This window comes from Acanthochromis polyacanthus, chromosome 3, assembly GCF_021347895.1.
Source record: "Acanthochromis polyacanthus isolate Apoly-LR-REF ecotype Palm Island chromosome 3, KAUST_Apoly_ChrSc, whole genome shotgun sequence".
In the NCBI taxonomy this organism is placed as follows: Eukaryota; Metazoa; Chordata; class Actinopteri; family Pomacentridae; genus Acanthochromis; species Acanthochromis polyacanthus.
The window spans coordinates 4,567,115-4,586,210 of NC_067115.1; the positions used below are offsets into that span (position 1 = coordinate 4,567,115).

Sequence of the window (19,096 nt, forward strand, 5' to 3'; positions counted from 1 at the left end):
TGATGCAGGCCTGTCTCCAGGTGGAGTCTTGAGAAGTCTCAGTATATTTTGGGACGATGAAGCTCTTGCAGAGAATCCACCAACGTTGTTCTCTCACAGATGCTGACAACCCACCATCACTGATACACTGAGCTCATTTAGCTGAACACACCACATGCTCTGAGTCCAACCGAAACAAGACATGACACTCGATCTTGTATCACAACAGCTGTCTGGTGAAATTTCTTTTTGCTGCATTTCTCTTCTAGTCTGAGCTGTTTTTTTTCTTTTTTCTTTTGTTCATCATGAGTCAGCGGACAGCTTTCCACAGAGGTAATATCTGCTGTGCTATTTCAGGTGGTGCTAACCTACTTTTGAAAGGAAAAATCAACATTCTGGAAGAGGGCAGGTGAATGATGTTTGAGCTATAATAAGGGGGTGACTTTGACTAATTAAGTGAGGAATTGTGTTATTAGTTTGAAATTAGGCTGATTTTTTATTTTTTTTGACAATATTGAAATACACAGTATGAAACTTACAGTAAGGATAGAATGAAGAAATTGTGGGTTTTTATTTTTTTCATTTCTACAGACTACATTTAGAAAGATGTCTGACCTTGGAAGGCCTTAGTTTTAGCAAGCACTGTTTTGTTTTGTGTGTCAGTAGTGCATATCAGTACATAGGATTAACCCTCCTGTTGTCCTCATTTACGGGCAGCAAAAAATATTGTTTCTAAAAATATCTAACGTGATTACATGTACAGGGTGTCCCAAAAAAATGTATACACCTTTTAGCTGTTGAATACCCACAATGTTCATCAGACCTCACACCACTAGACTTCTTTTTAAGGGGATACCTAAAAGACAAAGTCTATGCAATGAGACCTGCAACAGTCACTGAATTGAGAGCAACCACTGAACGTAAATGCACGCAAATACCAAGGGAATTGTTTCATGGTGTGTGCTATTCCATCGCTTCGCGTTAACCAGTGTCTGGACCAGAACGGGTAGTTTGAGAACAGGCGGTGACAAAACAATTGAATGATGTTTGTAAATTCTTTTACATGTTGAAAATTAAATGAATTATTATAAACACCTAGTTTAAAATTAAAGTGTATACATTTTTTGTGACACCGTGTATATAAGTAAAACTAATATTTTCTTTAAGAACATTCACAAAAAAACAACCAAAATCCAGCAAAATTTTGCTGGATTTTGGTTGTTTTTTTGTGAATGTTCTTAAACATTTTTAACAGTTTTTTCCACCAAAAAAATTTCCAAAATCCCCCCCACACACACACATTTTCAAACTTTAAAACGGGTCAATTAGACCCGTAGGACAGCATGAGGGTTAAATCAAGTGAGTGACTGAGGCCAAGGAGCTGCGAGCCAAACTCGTTTTTTGCTCGGTGCAGTAACACATGCAGCCACCAGGTGTCACTGTCCACTCAGCAGCATGCAATTCCTCAGAGCAATTCCAGAGTCACTACTGTGTCCCTGTTTGTGTAAGTACTCCCCACGGTCTACACAGCCTGACATCTGTGGGTTCACAGTGGGATAGGAGTCGTCACACACACACACACACACACACACACACACACACACACACACACACACACACACACACACACACACACACACACACACACACACACACACACACACACACACACACACACACACACACGTTTGTTTTTCTATACCGGTGGGGACTTACCATTGACTCCCATTCATGTCTAACTCCTAACCCTTACCCTAACCATCACCAAATCAATGCCTAACCCTAAACAAACGTTTTTGCACTTTTACATTTTTTATTAACAACAATATGGCCAAGAAAACGGTGTTGCCACCCGTGGGGACCTCATTTTAGGTCCCCACCGTAAGACAAGTCCCCACCTTTATAGCAAATAGTCAGGTCAAAGTCCCCACCGGAATAGCAGAAACAACACACACACACACACACACACACACACACACACACACACACACACACACACACACACACACACACACACACACACACACACACACACACACACACACACACACACACACACACACACACACACACACACACACACACACACAAATCTTGTACTTCTGCCTTTATCTCTGCAGGCTCTTGTGCATGTCCCGATCAGATAAGAGCGCTGCTGGTGTTTGAGTGTGTGTGGGTGGAATTATGTGGGGTTACGGTTGCAGCGGTGGCTCATAAACAAAAGACGGAGGTGAAAAGTCAAAGCTGTGTCCTTTTGTAACTCCACTGAAACCTCCTAATGTACTGCAGCACACATTCTCACACAAAGACGTCCAGATATTTGCTGAAAACAGTTTTTATTAACCGCAGTGTCTACATACAATCCAGATACTGGAGAGAGCATGTATGCTTCAGAAGCAACAGTTCATCACACACATTCACGGAACGAGGGACAGAATTTAAGTTAGCTTTCACCGACTTGCAGCATAATTGCAAAAAAAAAAACTGCTTTCAACACACAGAAAAACAGAAGACGACTCAACGTGAGTCATTTCTCAATGAAACTTCAAAGTGGATCTCTTACATCCACTGCTACAACATTTTAAAAGCAGTTTAAAATCCATTTGCATGGATAAAAACAGGTAACATCCACCTTTTTAAAAAATATATATTTTGTGTCAGAGCCTTTACTGGATGAGTTCTAAAGTCAGATCACACAGAATTAGGATTAAAAGAATAGTTTGACATTTAGGGAAATCTGTTTCAGATGAGAACATTGATGTTGGGTGGGTAAATATGAAGCCACGTTAGCAAACAGGTCCCAAAATGTCTGACTATTCCTTTAATGTCCTTTTAGTCAAATGATGAATAGCAAACGGCACAAATAAAACAGCAAAGTGCTCGGTCGTGATATATACTTCAGAGAGAGGATAATACTGAACATGGATGAGTTTAGATTCATTTGCCTCAGGAGGCTAACAAACAATGAACGATGCTTCCTTCTATGTTACATTGTGACAGTGTCATGTATCGAATCCTAACTGGTTAACAAGACAGCATTACAGCATGAGGGAGCAGAGAGTGAAACGGAGTACACAGATTTATATAGATTTAAAAGATGATCTTTCACAGCTGAGGAAGTAGAGAGGAAATATTGAATATGTACAAAAAAAGCATCAGGCTACATTAAGCAGAGGCAGTTTAAAGCTTTCTGTCTGACTGAACAAGACATAGTTAAGATGTGACAGTAGGTGGCATTTAGCAATACATTTTTAGCCACTTAGCAGGAATGATAATCTCAGTCTGTCAGTGTAGCTCTAATCAATCATGTCTATCATACAACAGTGATTAGAGTGGTGATATATTGTCAAGATACTGTCATGGAAACAAAAACCCTGCAGCATATGTTAGATTTTGGATGAAACGCTGGGATGAAGCGCCCTGCCAGCACTTCTCAGCCTGAGGAAAACACTGGGGGCAAAAAATATTGTTGCACTTGTGCTTTCCTGGGGGAAGATGGATGAGAAGATGAACACAACTCTCCAAATGTAAAGCTACAGTAACTTCTCTCTTAGCTTAGCACAAAGAGCGAGAATCAGGAAACAGAACGCAGATCCACATCCGTTTCCTCCAACTGCAACCAAATTGAAGTTAAAGCTCTAAAGCTCACAAATTCAACACTAGTTTGTGATCAACGTAGAACCTCATCGATACATCAGTCGGCTCATTTCATTGGCTGATGATAGCCAATCATGGATGGAGATATGTTGTCTGATATGAACATCTTTGTTTACGTGGAACATAGTGCAGAAAAAGGTGCTTGGTGTTATTTCACTGTTTGTCCAGCAGAGCAGCTCAAACTCCATTACAAAGCTCTCACTTCTGTCTGCAGCACACGTAGCAGAGCTAAGCAGATGGTGGTACGGTGTCAAGTTGTGTCTTCACGGTAAGTTATACATAAATATTGGGATTTTTTTTTTTAACTCCTTAAAACTGGTATCAGCTTTGGCCTCAAAAATCTTTCACAATGTTATCATCACTTAAACGATGCCCAAAAATGAAAGAAGCAAGCCACAACCGATCAGAATTACCGTCTAGTTTTTACAAATTACAATCAAATGTTAGCATCAGACTTAGCTGTGTGTGGAGGTGTCCTAAAATGAGCAACATTCAGAGGATGAACTCTTGATTTTGGTAACACCACCTCAGGCTAAATGTTAAGCAAAGTTCTCTCTGTTAAAAACATTCGGCTGTCGTCTCTTTTTGCCGTTTTTGACACAGACCAACTAATCAAAGGGTTCAGGTGTCAAACTAATGCAACAGCAATCCTGTAAGCATCAGTCTGCAGCCAGACTGCTGCGAGGGAAACATTTAACTGCCTCAGGCATTCTTCTGGAGTCAAAGGAGGACAGTAATGGGACTCTTTTCTCCCCACCTCCAAGACGTCTTTGTCCCTTGTCTGTCCTCCCCCCCTCTTTGTCTCTGAAAGGCTGTTAGAGTAGCCGGGGGCACCAAGGAGTGTCTGGGTACAGCAGACAATGGACAGACCTGAATCTGAAAGAGAGGGAAATGAGTGTCACAATGCCTGGAAGCTGCCAACTGGGATTTTAAAATAAGGCCGTGAATACAATTCGCTCCGCATACACACAACCAACAAAGGCAGGAAACTTGTCGTAGTAGTAGAACATGTAGAACAAAAACCCCTTACATAAAGCATAATTCTAGTACACATGTTTTGAAGCGCAATGTTTTCCTGAAGCAGCTGCAGACCTGTGCTGAGTATACTTTAAAATATACTCTGTGTGTTTGGGATCTTTTTCCCCCCAATCCTCTATCACCAAGAGGTTGCAGCTAGTTTATCTCATTACTTCTTACCTTCTAGGCACGCTGCCAAACACATCTAATAAGAAGGTACAGAAATAATGACAGCCGCCCTAATTCAATACACAACAATACAATTACTGAACCATGAGAGCGAAAAATCAAGAGGAACTAATGGAAAATAAGGCTTCTTCTTTTCCCCAGTGTCTTGTTTTGTTTGCCTGTACTGGGGACTTGCGTGCGGTGGATTTTGGTCCCTGTTCTGTAAATACTCACAACAAAATTGACCTTTAGTGTTGGACTGAGCATCACAGACTGAATCTTTGGGGGAATATTAACTTCTTTAGAGCCTACATCCAGACGCTAAATTAAATTTCATCTTTTTCTTCCTCAGCATTTAGTGTTGGTTTATTTAAAGAAAAATTAAAAAGCTAGACACTGGGGAGGCTGATCACGAGGAGAGCTGGAATCATTAGGTAATAAGTTACTGAGCAGTGGGAAATTTGATAATCAATTTAAATCATTATGGACGCAAAAACATTCTAGGCCTCTCAGTGTGACTGATTTAATACTCAGCTTTCCATCCAGCATATTCAAAACAAAAAAAACAACAACAATGACACACACATGTTTTACCTGGTGGGATCTTCATGTACTGAAAACGGTCCTTGCACATTAACGGTGTTTCTGCTGTTATCTACCGTGCCGTAGCTGAGCGTGACCTGATTGGAAAGCAACAAAAACACAGGTGTGACACCGTTTAGACATCACTAGTAGAGTTTGTGATGTTTCTGGAGTTACAGCAGGTCTGTCTGTGTACCTGGTTGCGTATGTCTGACACCAGTCCCAGGTTCTCCAGGTGGGAGTGGAACAGCGGCGAGCGGATGAGACTCACACCAAGCAGAGCCTCCACAATGTAGCCAACGGTGCAGTCGTCAGGGAGTCGAATGTGCTCAGCTGTGGCCATGAAAGTGCCGTCGCTGGACAGGGGAGGAGGCAGAGGGCAGGAGGAAGGGGAGATTTAACGCCACAGCGGCACAAACAGCGTCAAACATGTTGTAATTAATCTAAGCGAGGACTTACCTGGCCCAGGGTTTCATCTTGAGGGTGAGGCCGCGGCTCAGACAGAACCCTGCTCCTCCAGTGGCGAACCAGAAACGCACCTGCTTCTGCACACAAACACACACACACACGTTTCAGCCTTAGAACCTCTCCAACCTCCTACATCACTCCCATAACAACTACCACCTGAGGTCAGTGATCTCATAACACTCTCTGTCCCCAAGGTTTGCACAGTCTTTGGCCAGAATTCCTTTGTCTTTGCTGCAGCAGTTGATGGGAATTCCCTCCAAAAATCTCTCAAACTGTCGTCGCTTCCATCACCTTACCTTTTTAAGCAGAAGCTGCATCAGACCCTAGCTGACCACTGCACATGCTGACTGTTTTCAATGAAGCATTGATTTAGGGTGTTTTTAATCTGTTTAAACAATTGTGCCTTTTTTTTGTATATGTGTCGTTTATTTATCTTTCTTCCTGCTATGGCCTCTTGCCAGGTCATCATTATAAGTGAGAGATTTTTCTCAACTGATCTTACTTGGTTAAATAAAGTGTACTGTAGATTAAGGGTGGGACACAACACTATCACAATACAGCTACTTGATACATTCAAAGACAATCACCTATGATACATCTTCACAAAAAGTACCCCTAATAAGAGAACAGCAGCAGAAATGACGTATTTATTCACTGCATCGTAGCATCAGTGTGTGCATTATTATCATTATTATTTCATTTTAATAACTCAATTAACCCCTCTGAACCTCAAAACTAGCCGGCAGGTTTGAAAGGCATCTTATCTTTCAAAAAATAAAATAAAATCCCCAAAATAACATAATTTTTCCGAGCCAGAAACTATAAAAAGCAAAAAGATGTGCAGTTCTGACAACGACTTTGAACCAAGTGTAAGCTTAAAAATCCTGATTCGTTATCAAAATGACTCTCATTTCAATAATCATTCAAAATATAACACTTGCACTAAGCAGACAGTAACAAACAAACTCCTCTGAGTAGCCATGAACCCCTTAGTAACTGAGCAGCAACAACAGCCACATGACAAAAATTCAGGGACTTTTTGGTGCAATGCAGGCTGTAGTACGAAAATAAACAAAATATAAAAGGGTAAATATCTACAGAATACAATCACCATTTATTCCTAGTACTGGTGACATCTGTGGGCATTTGGGAAATGTATGTGCAAATTCGAGTTTCTTTCTACATTTTATATTTTTATGATTTTGCCAACTTTGACTTCTCTTTAAGTCATGATTGTGCTCTTTCCTTAAAGGTGCAGAACTTTAAATTGCAGTGAAAAATGAGCCAACAGTCAGTAAAAATGGAGCAAAAAAAACAAAACACCTGGACACTGCTTGGGGCTCAGGAAGATAATTAATTCCCTGATTTATTTTCCCCTGCTGTCTGCCACTTCTTCTTCTTCACAGCAGGTTAGATAACTTCTGTTCACTTCACCCTGATTCATTAGCATCCCGGTGATTTGTAACTTTGGGTTTAAATCAGTTTAATGAGCTTAAATGTTTCATTAAAAATACTACTGCTACCAGTTTACTGATAATGTGCCATATAAAGAAGAGAAACAATATATTGAAGTTTCAATGTTTTTTCCCTCTTCTACTCTACTGCTTGTGTTTTAATCAGTTCCAGTTATCACTTAGATCTAGTCAGATGTAGCCTAATTTAGCTGTGGATCATTTCTACATGAGTGCAGCATACAGTACGTCGGTTTCAATGCGAACCTCATGTTGGAAAATAATCCCAAATTACCATTTCAGTGGTGCCGAGCCTCTCTGTGGCCTCTATGGGACGTTCCAGACTGGGCCGGCCGATGTAAACGTCCTGTGTGTGGCTGTACTGAGACAACAGCTTCAGCAGGGAGCCGCTGTTCAGGTAGTTATCGTCGTCAACATGACAGAACCACCTGCAACACACAGAGCAGAGAGTCAGCGAACAGCTCTGTCTGAACCTTCACGTGGTGCAGTGCGCGTTTCATTTCTGTCTTACTTCTTTCCAGAGCTGATGAAAGTGTCGTACTCCAGAGACACCTTACAGGAGAGAGCCTGACGGGTGTGGGCCGCCGAGCAGTTGGTGTTAATCAGGTGAGCGCCTGAGGACCAACAAGCAGAAATAAATAACCAATCCCAAAGGAAAAAAGTAAAGAAATATGCATGTTTGAATAGGCAACTTTGAGTAAATAGTTGGTTCAGAAGCAGGAAAGCTGTTTTAATATTTGATTACATTATGTCCTCACTATTTATTAGGGAAACAACCCTAATAATTATCTTGATTCCACTTTTTTTGCACTGAGTCATTGAATGTTTCTGATAATGAGAAGAATACTTCATTGAAATGAGAACAATTCCATGAGTAAGAAGAGGAAGGGTCTGTTGAAGTGGCTTCCTGCACTTCATGGAAACTCAGTATTGCCCAGTCAGCAGCCTGGTTCCTGCTTTCCTGCCTCTCACAGCGCTGCTACTCAGCAAAACTGCTGTGTGTGTGCATGTCTGTGTGTGTGTGTGTGTGTGTGTGTGTGTGTGTGTGTGTGTGTGTGTGTGTGTGTGTGTGTGTGTGTTCTTGTACTTGCTACATGGTGAGGACCATTTTCTGCATTTAACTATCAAAGTGAGGACATTTTTACAAAGTGAGGACATTTTGGCCGGTCCTCACTTTGAAACAGCCATGTTTGAGGGTGAAGACTTGTTTTTAGAGAACAGGTATGAATTGAGGTTTGGTTAAGGTTAGGGTAAGGATTAAGTTTAGGTAATCAGTTGTGATGGTTAAGGTTAGGGTAAGGCTCTAGGAAATGCATTACGCCTATGGATGTCCTCACTAAGATAGAAGTACAAACATGTGTGTGTGTGTGTGTGTGTGTGTGTGTGTGTGTGTGTGTGTGTGTGTGTGTGTGTGTGTGTGTGTGTGTGTGTGCGCACTCACCCATCCTTTTCCTCAGCTCTTTGTCCTCTCCATCAGTGAACACGTATGTCTGCGGAAAAACAACACACAGTTTGCATTATTTCAGCAGCCCTCACTGACCAGCAGGACAGAAAACCCACAGACGCTCTCACTGCTCCGCCGTCACCGTTCACCGTTTGTGATTTCAGGTGAGACGCATCCTGTTTGCACGAAGCAGCAGCAAGCAACGCTGACAGTGGAGGAAGGCCAAGCCAAAAGGTAAAGCCTCTGTCCATCAGCAGCACAGCAGCTGTTCACAGCCCTGTTGCTGTGTGTGTGTGATGAGTGACGGGGTTGAGGGTCAGTGTGCACTCAGGAAGCTCTGTAGACTCTATAATTTTCCACAGGAAGTAAACATACAGCCTGGGTGCACATGCAGAGCTGTCTGTGAACAATCTGTTGTTTCAGCTCTGTATTTCAGGACAATAGGTTTGAAGCGACACAATGACGGTGAGCTTGATGTGCCGATTCTCAGGTTTGTTTTGAGAGCGTTCACGGCCACACTTGGCAAACAATGAAGGACTTCTCATACTTTTTATAAACAGTTTCCACGGTTATGGATGGTGCTGCAGGACAATGATCCTGAACATACAGCACATGGTACTGAAAGGGTTTTATGGCACAGAATCTGTCACATTACCTCAGTCCAACTAAGAAACAATGGACTGCTGAACATTAAAGTGAAGGGAAAAAATATGAAACAGGCAAAAAGTAAATAATAAATGACTTGCACTGCCTTTTTATCCTCAGCTAGGCTTTATAAAGCAGTGTACAATGCGTTTTCCTTTAATCCATGCACACACAGACACCAATAGTGGAGGAGCTGCCATAAAAGGTGCTCATCTGCCCTCCACTTCAAGCTCAGTGTCTAACCAAATGACACCTTAACACGTGATAGAGCTGCGAAATGTGGCACAGTTAAACCAGCATGGCTAACACCAAGATTTGCTCACAATGCTTCTATGCTCATCGTGCAAATATGCTGATGTTTTCCATATTTCACACCTCACAGCTTCTCCACCACCACACACACACTTTAATGTGGATCTTCTGTGAACTCTTCCATTTTTACATCTACCTTGATGTAAACAACTTGTATCTACCTCATTGCCATATTGCGCCCATTTGTATTTTTGCACCGATACGACAAATTGCACTAATATATTACCAAGTTGTGTTTTTTGTCTTTTCTTATTTTTATTCTTATATTACATGCTCTACATTTGTATATATATTTATCTTCATTTCTTTCTTGTGTCTGCACGCCTTTTTAAATTGACCCTTGGGGACAAATAAAGTTTTCTGAATCTGAACACTTCGTTGCTCTAATGTACTAATTAGCACAGAGCTCAGCTGCTGATGGGAAATACCTTTATTTCTGAAAGTGAGAATGCATTCAAAAAGAATTCCACAAATATTTATTATCACTGTAATTTATGAAAAGTGTGCATTATTTCCTTAAAGGCAATCTCTGCCCAGTTGAGCCTTTCGGGACCATTAAAAATAATAATAATAATAATAAATAAGTAAGTTCCTGAAGATTTCTATGCCATTCATGTGCAAGTGGGTTGGTTGCTTTGTGGCGGATAATATTTGTATGGCCAAAGAACAGCAATGATGCAAAGTAAGAGCAGAAATGTCCTCCTGTGCACAACAGCTGCAAGTGAAGATCACCTGATTATCAGCCTGACAAATTGATGGATCAAACATTCAGTATTTTCCTGATATGGGATTCCTTATAAAATATAATGTCCCACCTACAGCCGTTTGACTGGATGGATGTCATGAGTAACATCCAATCAACACTGAAGGATAAAGGTTGAGGAGCTCTGTTCATTCACTGTATGTAAAGCATACATGAACCGAGTTATTTCAACAAAATGCTGTACTGGCGTTTGGATCCTTCCAAATTTTTAGCAAAAATGTGTATTAGTTCCAAATATCGACTGCCATTCTCCTTAATTAGTAAAAATCAATGTCTCTATTGGCGCTGTAAAGACCATATCGATTGATCGCGAGCAGCTAGCATCAAGAACAAGCTCTGCATCGCCTACAATTTATTATGCACGATGAATTAACCACCGGCCATCGTCTCATTGATTCTGATGTCCATTTACCTCTAGAAAACAATCTAGCGTGATAATACTGTGACCAATCGGGCAATGACACGTAGTGACAGGTGAGGCGGAAAGTGAACATGGATGTTTGTGGAATCGTTTCCAAACGTCTCCGTTTCTACTCATCCAGACTAAAACACAGCCTTTTTCAAATTAAAAACAATGTTGACTCTATAAGCCAACACCGCAGAACTTTTGCAATTTAAAGCAAAGATGTGTTAGTGTGGATGTAGCCTCAGTGTTTTCGTGTGATCCCAAACTGACTTCATAATGTTGAAATCCTGTGTCCTTGTCACAGGAGAAAGTTCTTTATGACTCTGCATGCTGCATGAGTTCTTGGATTTAGAGTAACCAGATGCGGGTAAGAGCTTCACATCTGAAGTGTCTAGAATACGCGCGCAGCAAAGTACAGCAGTGGCTTCAGCATTTCAATGACTACGATGTCAAGGAGCTGTTTAACAAGAGTACGCAGCCATTTAAGTGCTGTTAAAATAATGGCTCTATGTGTCCTTTGAGTGGATAAAACTTTCCCTTCTCGACACAGATGCCAAGAGGTTTTCTGACCTTGCAAATGAACAGATCAATACTTAATAAGCTGCTGCAGTAAAGGCCTGGCAGAACATGAGCAGGGCAGGGCACATGACCAAAGTCTCTTAACAAGTTCACGTTAAGTTGTGTATTTAGTTTTGTTCCTTTAAAAAAAACTCTAGGTCAGATATGGTTCAGCCTCTGTGGGTGCAAACACCCAAAAATTAATGGAAAAGATCAGCACTGTAACCTCAGAGCCACTGAAGAGACGGCACTGTAAAAATACTGCCTGACTTCACTGTGCTCGCTGCCCCAGTGAAAAGATCCTGCTCAGAGGGATTCCACTTTGCAACTCGTCTGCCATGCAGCACAAATTCAACAATGCATCTTCGGTTGAAGTACGATGTGATCACATCAGTGCCTGAGAGAGTGAGAAGAAAACGGAGCCAGAGAGAGTCCGGCCAGCTGTGAGTTTTTGTCAGACTTTTTTTTTCCCACTCTGAGCCTCTTAAGCCCCTTGAGAGGAGGCAGCTTCTGCATCAGTACGTGTGTGAGAGTGTGTGCGTCCGTGTCATGGCGGTGTGTGTTTGAGCTGCACTGGAAAGGCGGTGGGGAGGGAGGGAGGGAAAATGTGGGTTGGAGGGGGGTGAGGAGGGTCGCCAGGAGTTGAGCTTTACAACACAGGAAACTGCGGCAACAGCAAGCACTGAGGCAGGAGAAAGTGACGTGTGTGTGTGTGTGTGTGTGTGTGTGTGTGTGTGTGTGTGTGTGTGTGTGTGTGTGTGTGTGTGTGTGTGTGTGTGTGTGTGTGTTTGTTTACTCTTGTGATCAGACACGTTTTTAACTTCCCATGAGAAATCCAGTCTGTTCCCAGGGTATTTGTGAAGGTGACACTGAGCGTGTGTGTGTGTGTGTGTGTGTGTGTGTGTGTGTGTGTGTGTGTGTGTGTGTGTGTGTGTGTGTGTGTGTGTGTGTGTGTGTCTGCATTTCCATTACTCAGCAGTCTCACGGTATAGAGGTGTGTCTGGGAAACAGGTAGAGTTACAACACCTGACCGTGAGAGCGCATGCAGGAATGCGTCACACACAGCAGCTGATTCCCCCCTGCATAAACTCTATTTGCATGTCAACAGTCTGGCTGCAGCAGGAGACGACTCAGAGGAGCTCGTCCTTGAACGCTGAGGTTTGAGCTGAAATCAGAGCGACCGCTGTGCGATCCGCAGCCTCGTCTGCCTTTGATTAGGAGCTTTGAAGCCGCTGGGTGCAGCTCACCACCATCCCATGTGTGCTACAGCAACAGATTCATCTTTGACTCACTCACTCACCACCGCGGTTCAGACCAAAAATCTGTCTGTCCGGCCCGTTTGATCTCAAATATTTATCTGTGAGACGCTGAAACTCCTGCTGTACCAGCCTCTCCCTCCTGACTCCAGCAGTCATGTTGTGAGACCTCCAGATCACAAGACTAATGCTTTAAGCCTGGACCTAAAAAGATTACTTAATTCAAAATTTTAACTACAATGATTAATCAGTGACTCATTGGGAAGAAACTTGATAATCATTTAACTGTTTCTTGTCTCTTTTGTTTTGCCCTTCTCCCATCAAACTTTGTATACAACCACCTGATGGCAATTATTTGAGACATGTGAGAACACTGTTCCTACGTCATTTCCACTGTTTGCAGGCTGTTCTTCTGATGTGGTTTATGTGGAGGATCTTAACTTCTAACATTCAGCTTACGCGATTTGCTGGATTTGAAGCAGAAAGGGGGCATTCAAAGGCACTAACACCACTAATCTAAGACTAACACAGGCACAAAATGAACAGAGACAGTGCAGTCAGTCATTACAATTATTTGTTTGATTAACTAAAACAACCAAAGTTTCATCATCATGACAGCCCTGCTGCTGATGAGGTTTTGGGATGTTGGTTAGATAAAAAAAGAAGCTCTGACATGTTGTAAATAAGGCTTTCCTTCCTCAGTGTATTCTGAGTTTAACTTAAGTTTAAAATAATGAATGAAGAGCAGCCTGGGACTCATTTTTTTCCCACATTTGCAACTGATTAACTGACATCACTGAAAAAAAACTAATCAAAAGTTAGTTGAGATTATTTATTTGAATAGAAGTAACAGTACAAGAGAGAAACAGCGAGCTAAACTTAATTAGTGAGGACGGCTTCAGTGGTATTAAAGGGATCATAAGTGACAGAACCCAGTCTGAAGAAGGGGTGAGTGTTCAATCTGTTACAGTTAGTATAGTAGCATGAGTAAGTTTCATTTTAAATGTGGCCCCGCCGAAGCATAACTTAAACTATTTCATCTTAGAAGGTTTTTCTGCATAAAAAAGTTATTTCCACCATCAGATAAATCTACTAGTGTAAAAATAAAGTGCTTAGCTCTTGACTGTAGAAAGATACAAACTGAAAATATCATCATACAAGTAAATATAGTAGGTGGTGATTAATAATATGCTTTTTTGTTTCTGACACATAATGCAAAGCACTTTCAAATTGAGTCTTCTCAGTTAAAAAGCCCACATGAATGAGCTCTGAGGGCAGTTCAAAGCTGCTGTTTAAAATGCACAACTGAACTTGGCCTTGAGCTGAACAATTGTTCTGTTGTACTCGCAGTAATGAAACAAATGTGCATCTCACAGAGCCTACTTGATGAGGCTTGTTCGTCCATCTACAGTGCAGTATTTCGTCCCCTGTCCCCTGTTTGCTCTGTGTCAACACATTAACAGCAGCGTGCTCGGCCAGTTAGCCCTCAGATCTCCATGTCATACATCACAAAGGCCTCTATCTCTGCTTTACAATTCACTGGGTGGCTGGATCAAAGAGGTAGTGAACCCTGTCCAGATTCAAAGGCTTTAGAACTTGCCATTGCAGCAACACCAGGAGCTGAAGGAAACATTTAGGATACAGCTTCCCTCATGTGCATTATCTGAGTTCTGATCAGAAATTAGCAGCACTGACCTGACATGAAAGGATATGGAAACCTTCACTTCAGTAGCAAGTAAATTCAAAGTGCAGCCTGCAGTGTGTTGCTCTGCAGCTGTTTTATTCATTATTATTATTAGGATAAAACTTATTTCTGTTGTGATTTCAAAATTTTCCCTCTCCGGGCATCAGGTGATCTATAATGACACATCCTGGCTCACCTGTGGCCTGTTTCTAGAGATCCAGGTGTCCAGCAGCAGCTCCAGTCTCTGCCGGTGGTACCTGCCGGTGGTCTTCACCGCTATGAACAGGTCATCCGGGGTGAGACGCTCCACCGGTCCGGGGGCGGTGCTGCTCCGCGGGGGGCCGCTGATGGCTCTCCTCTCGCGTGTTAGTTTCCTGAAATATGTCGAGAAGACTTTTCCGCTCGTCCCTGCAACTGAATTCTCCTCCGGGTCTCCGCCGCTCGGGGGTCCGCCGGTGAACACCAGCATCCCGGTGACCAGCAGGCAAGTGACGGCGGCGGCGGCGGCAGCGTGAGGCCCCGCAGAGCTGCCGGGGATCCTCGGTCCTCCGGCGGGTTTCCACATCGTGACTGCGCGGAGGATTTTACAGCCTGATTCATGGACAGAAAGTGTCAGGAAGTTACAACATCTCCACGGTGCAGACACTAGACACAGCCGGCCCGTGTGCCTCCCTCCGTGGACGACCTCCCCGCTCAGACCCGCAGCTGTTCCACGGTGAAGTCATAAACTCCGGCAGGAGGCGGGACGCTCCGGACCCAGTGGCCGGTCAGAGCGCTCCCTGTGTGGGCGGAGTTCACCAGGAGAGAGGCAAAGAGGTCTGGGGGGAAACTAATACACAGCAGCTTAGAAACACACTTTCTCACTCTCTCATATGTATCTTCATATTTTTTGTGTCAAACTATATTTATCAGCTTTGTTGAGAAGGTAGAATATGCTGTAAAATAACTTGTAATAATGTAATGAACTGCTGTCTTGTAATAAAGACTGACATGACAAGAAAATTAAAGTAAATATCTGAAATAATCTTATTTGTGTGTAGTTATGGTGTTTCAGGAATGCTACTGTAACTTTTTTTTGGTCTCGAAAAAGATGCAGACATTGGGATTAGTTCTACAGGTGCAGAAAAAAAATCCCTAAATGACCTTTTGTCAACTTGAAATTCGAGGACTTTTCCATGCTATACTGCACAGTTCCATTGTATGGAATGCAAAATCACCACAAACAGAGGGAAAAATCACCACCAAAAAACACCTCCAAAAGGTGTAAAACCACAAAACCCACCACTAACGAAGGAAAATGATCACAAACAGATGCAAAAACAACCACAAAAAATGCAAATAACACCACAAAAGAAGGAAAATCACCACAAATGGCTTCCATTCCATACAATTCCACTGTACAGTATACAGAACACTGTTATTTGCATTTAAAGCTACTTTCTGTGCAGTTCTGGTACTTTCTTAACATATAGAAGTACTATCTCTTGCTAAACAAATAATGTCTACAACTATGCAATACTTTTAGCAGCAATAATTGTGATAATAAACCTCTGCTTTCGAAAAATAAACAGTTATAACTTGTGTGATGTAATAAAATCAAGTGGTGTCCACTGATTAAATACAGTCTTTCTGCCCTCTGAACAGTATAAAAACCAGACATTCACAAAGTGTGTGGCACAGCAGGTTGTTTCTTCATGTAAAATAGGTTTTATAGGTTAAATAATTTTTGGTTTCAAAATTCAATGAAGCTGCTCTATTTTAGAGGCTCAGTGGAGGCGGGTCATTTCTGACTGCAGACAAGAGGAGTGTTCAGGATGTTAAGTCAACACGAGGGTTAAAGGGAAATCCAACATGTTGGTTCGCCACACGTAGTAGTTAGCACTTTCGCCTTGCAGCAAGAAGATCCCCGGTTCAAATCCCGGGGTGGGCCTGGGATCTTTCTGCATGGAGTTTGCATGTTCTCCCTGTGCATGTGTGGGTTTTCTCCAGGCACTCCGGCTTCCTCCCACAGTCCAAAAATATGCTGAGGTTAATTGGTAACTCTAAATTGCCTGTAGGTGTAAATGTGAGTGTGATTGTTTGTCTGTATATGTAGCCCTGTGACAGACTGGCGACCTGTCCAGGGTGTCCCCTGCCTTCGCCCAAGTCAGCTGGGATAGACTCCAGCACCCCCCACGACCCTAGTGAGGATAAAGCGGTGTATAGAGAATGGATGGATGGATGGTTCGCCACATGAGCATCCAGGTTAAGAACAATTCCAAGCCCCGCTATATACAACAAAACGAATTTCTGGATTGAATTGGCAGTGTACAGGTCACAGAATCACAGATTCAGATTTCTGGAGTATTATTTATAACAAATCCTGTCAATTTACAGGGTTTAGATTTATGTATCATTTGCTTCTTCAGAATCAGTTTCTAGTTGGATGATGCATGGCTGAATAACTCACATATCACAACTTTCCATTGTGTTGTGAAGAGTAGTTTTATCGTGTTTGAGCACAGAAAGATCCACGTTTTCTAAAGGAGGCAACTGTGTAGTGACATCAAAGCCACTATAAGGCAGGAATGGATTATTTTAATGGAAAAAAATAGTTGTTGGGACATGTTTGATTGGCTATTTGGTACTTCACTGTTTAATAGTCTGGTAGAACCGAATGGTCTGACTGCACCTCATCATTAATCTGCTTTAAGGGGAATAAAAGCTCTGGCCTTTTTCTGTTTCTTTAAACCAATCAGAGTCATCTTGAGCAGGGCTAAGACAAAGATGCTGAGTGTTTGTGTGTTTCTCTGTAAAATGAGGCTTTTTTGATGAGACATTTTTACATGCAAAGACAAAAACTTTGTCACTGCAGTGGCTAATTCCCTGCAAAAGAAAATGACAGAAAAACCAATAAAAATATCACTGTGGTGGAACCTTTCCTGAAGTTCAGCATCCATCAGATAAATCCTGCCTGTGCTTGAGCTTTGCAGGAGCTCACTGGACCGATTTAAACCATAGATGATTTACCAGCATGTGGCTTTCACAGAACTTTATCAACCGGTATCACAGATGCTTGTGATCAGTAGATTGGTCAATATCAACGGCTCATGATGCTTCCAGAGTAAGATGATATGTCAAATCTACCCTGACTGATGCTGGCTGTGTAGGAAAATGGACCAACATTGGCCATGAGAGTTCTGAGAGATGAAGTCTGGGATTTTTCCCAAGTGCGTTCACAAATTGTTGAAGTTCTACAACTGCAGTGAAATCAGATTCGATAGCCGAACAAGCTAAATGTAAGACTCATAGAATCCTGGCATTGATACAGACATTTTTTCTGTATTATTGCATATTATTAAATTTAATATAAGTATGTAAGGGCTGCACAATGGATCAGTGGGTAGTACTGTTGTTTTGCAGCTAGAAGACGTGTATATATATGATAAAAAATATAAATGTCCTTTTGATCCATGAGGCTTAACCACCATTACTTACCATGACTTGTTACTGGTGTTGTTCCACAAGTGAGCCTGTTTAAGAGGATTTAGGATTTAGTTTTGACAGTGCTGATAGAAATGAAGCTCCTCACATCTTTAGACTATTTCACTTGTGGCTGCTACAGAGAGAAGTGACTGCTCAGCAGCAACACAGCAAAATATTTCAATACAATCATGTTTAGAAGACATTCTTGGGAGTCACACAGAAAATATTAAGCAAGTGTACAGAAAATCATGAACCAAGTTTTAAAAATGATCTAAAAAAAAGTGGAACAAGGAGCACAAAATTACATAAAATTTCCCTAGTTCAAAGGATGGGATTTGTGCAGTACACTACAATGATGGGGCTGCATAGTGCTGTGGTGGTTAGCACTTTCGCCTTGCAGCGAGAAAATCCCCAGTTCATGTCTCAGCTTTCCTGGGATCTTTCTGCATGGAGTTTGCATGTTCTCCCTGTGCATGTGTGGGTTTTCTCTGGGCACCAGGGCCGTAGCCAGGATTTTGGAATAGGTGAGGTCCATGATGCGCGCAAAGCGCGCGCCGAAAAATTTTCAATATTTTTAAAAAATATTTATTTTTATATATTTTTTTAGGCTACAAGTCACATAAGATGTTTGTTGTTTGAATATCTTTTAATGATGTGAAATCATCATTTTCCAAACAAAAATGTATATTTTTTCCAAAAAAAAAAATCAACTTTTTACATCAAAGACTCGCTGAATCCTCCTGTGACCAGAGGCATCCCACCGTCGAAGGATATTCTCTTGGTTCACCTCCACTTTCTGATGCACATGCATCATCGCCAGGCCTGTCAGTCTGTCGTTGGACATGGTAGATCTAAGCCATGTCTTAAGTCTTCGCATGGCTGAGAATGACCTCTCACAGGCACAAGTCGTCACTGGCAAGGTTAGAAATATCTTCAACATACATTGTATGTTGTCTGATGAGCCAGGCGCTCATCAAAAAAAAAAAAAAAAAAAAAAAAAGAAGCGCCGGACGCGCTCTCCGCTGTGGATAAAAGTAATTAAACTCTTTGATCAGATGATCTGACAGGCCGAACTAGTGCCGAATTATCTAAAAAAAAAAATATTGTGGTCATCTTGGTGTAGATGGGCGGGGATGTGGTCTACAAAGTGCTAATAATAAAAACACTAGTTTTTGAACGGGGTTTGGCCCGCTGCCAAGCGCGTCACAGGGCGCATTTGC

At 42.0% G+C, this 19,096-nt stretch overlaps 1 protein-coding gene across 1 annotated transcript; it reads right to left on the reverse strand.

Moving 5' to 3' along the window:
• Window positions 1-2,296: 2,296 nt before the first annotated feature.
• Window positions 2,297-15,230, reverse strand: LOC110961349 (beta-1,3-N-acetylglucosaminyltransferase lunatic fringe-like). The gene is made up of 8 exons (XM_022208935.2): window positions 14,608-15,230; window positions 8,785-8,833; window positions 7,855-7,957; window positions 7,618-7,771; window positions 5,863-5,948; window positions 5,600-5,759; window positions 5,416-5,501; window positions 2,297-4,512 (listed from the first exon to the last, which is right to left on the reverse strand). Exons 1-8 carry the CDS (start codon window positions 14,974-14,976, stop codon window positions 4,452-4,454), a joined length of 1,068 nt encoding a protein of 355 aa, XP_022064627.2. The 5' UTR covers window positions 14,977-15,230; the 3' UTR covers window positions 2,297-4,451.
• Between the last annotated feature and the right edge of the window lie 3,866 nt (window positions 15,231-19,096).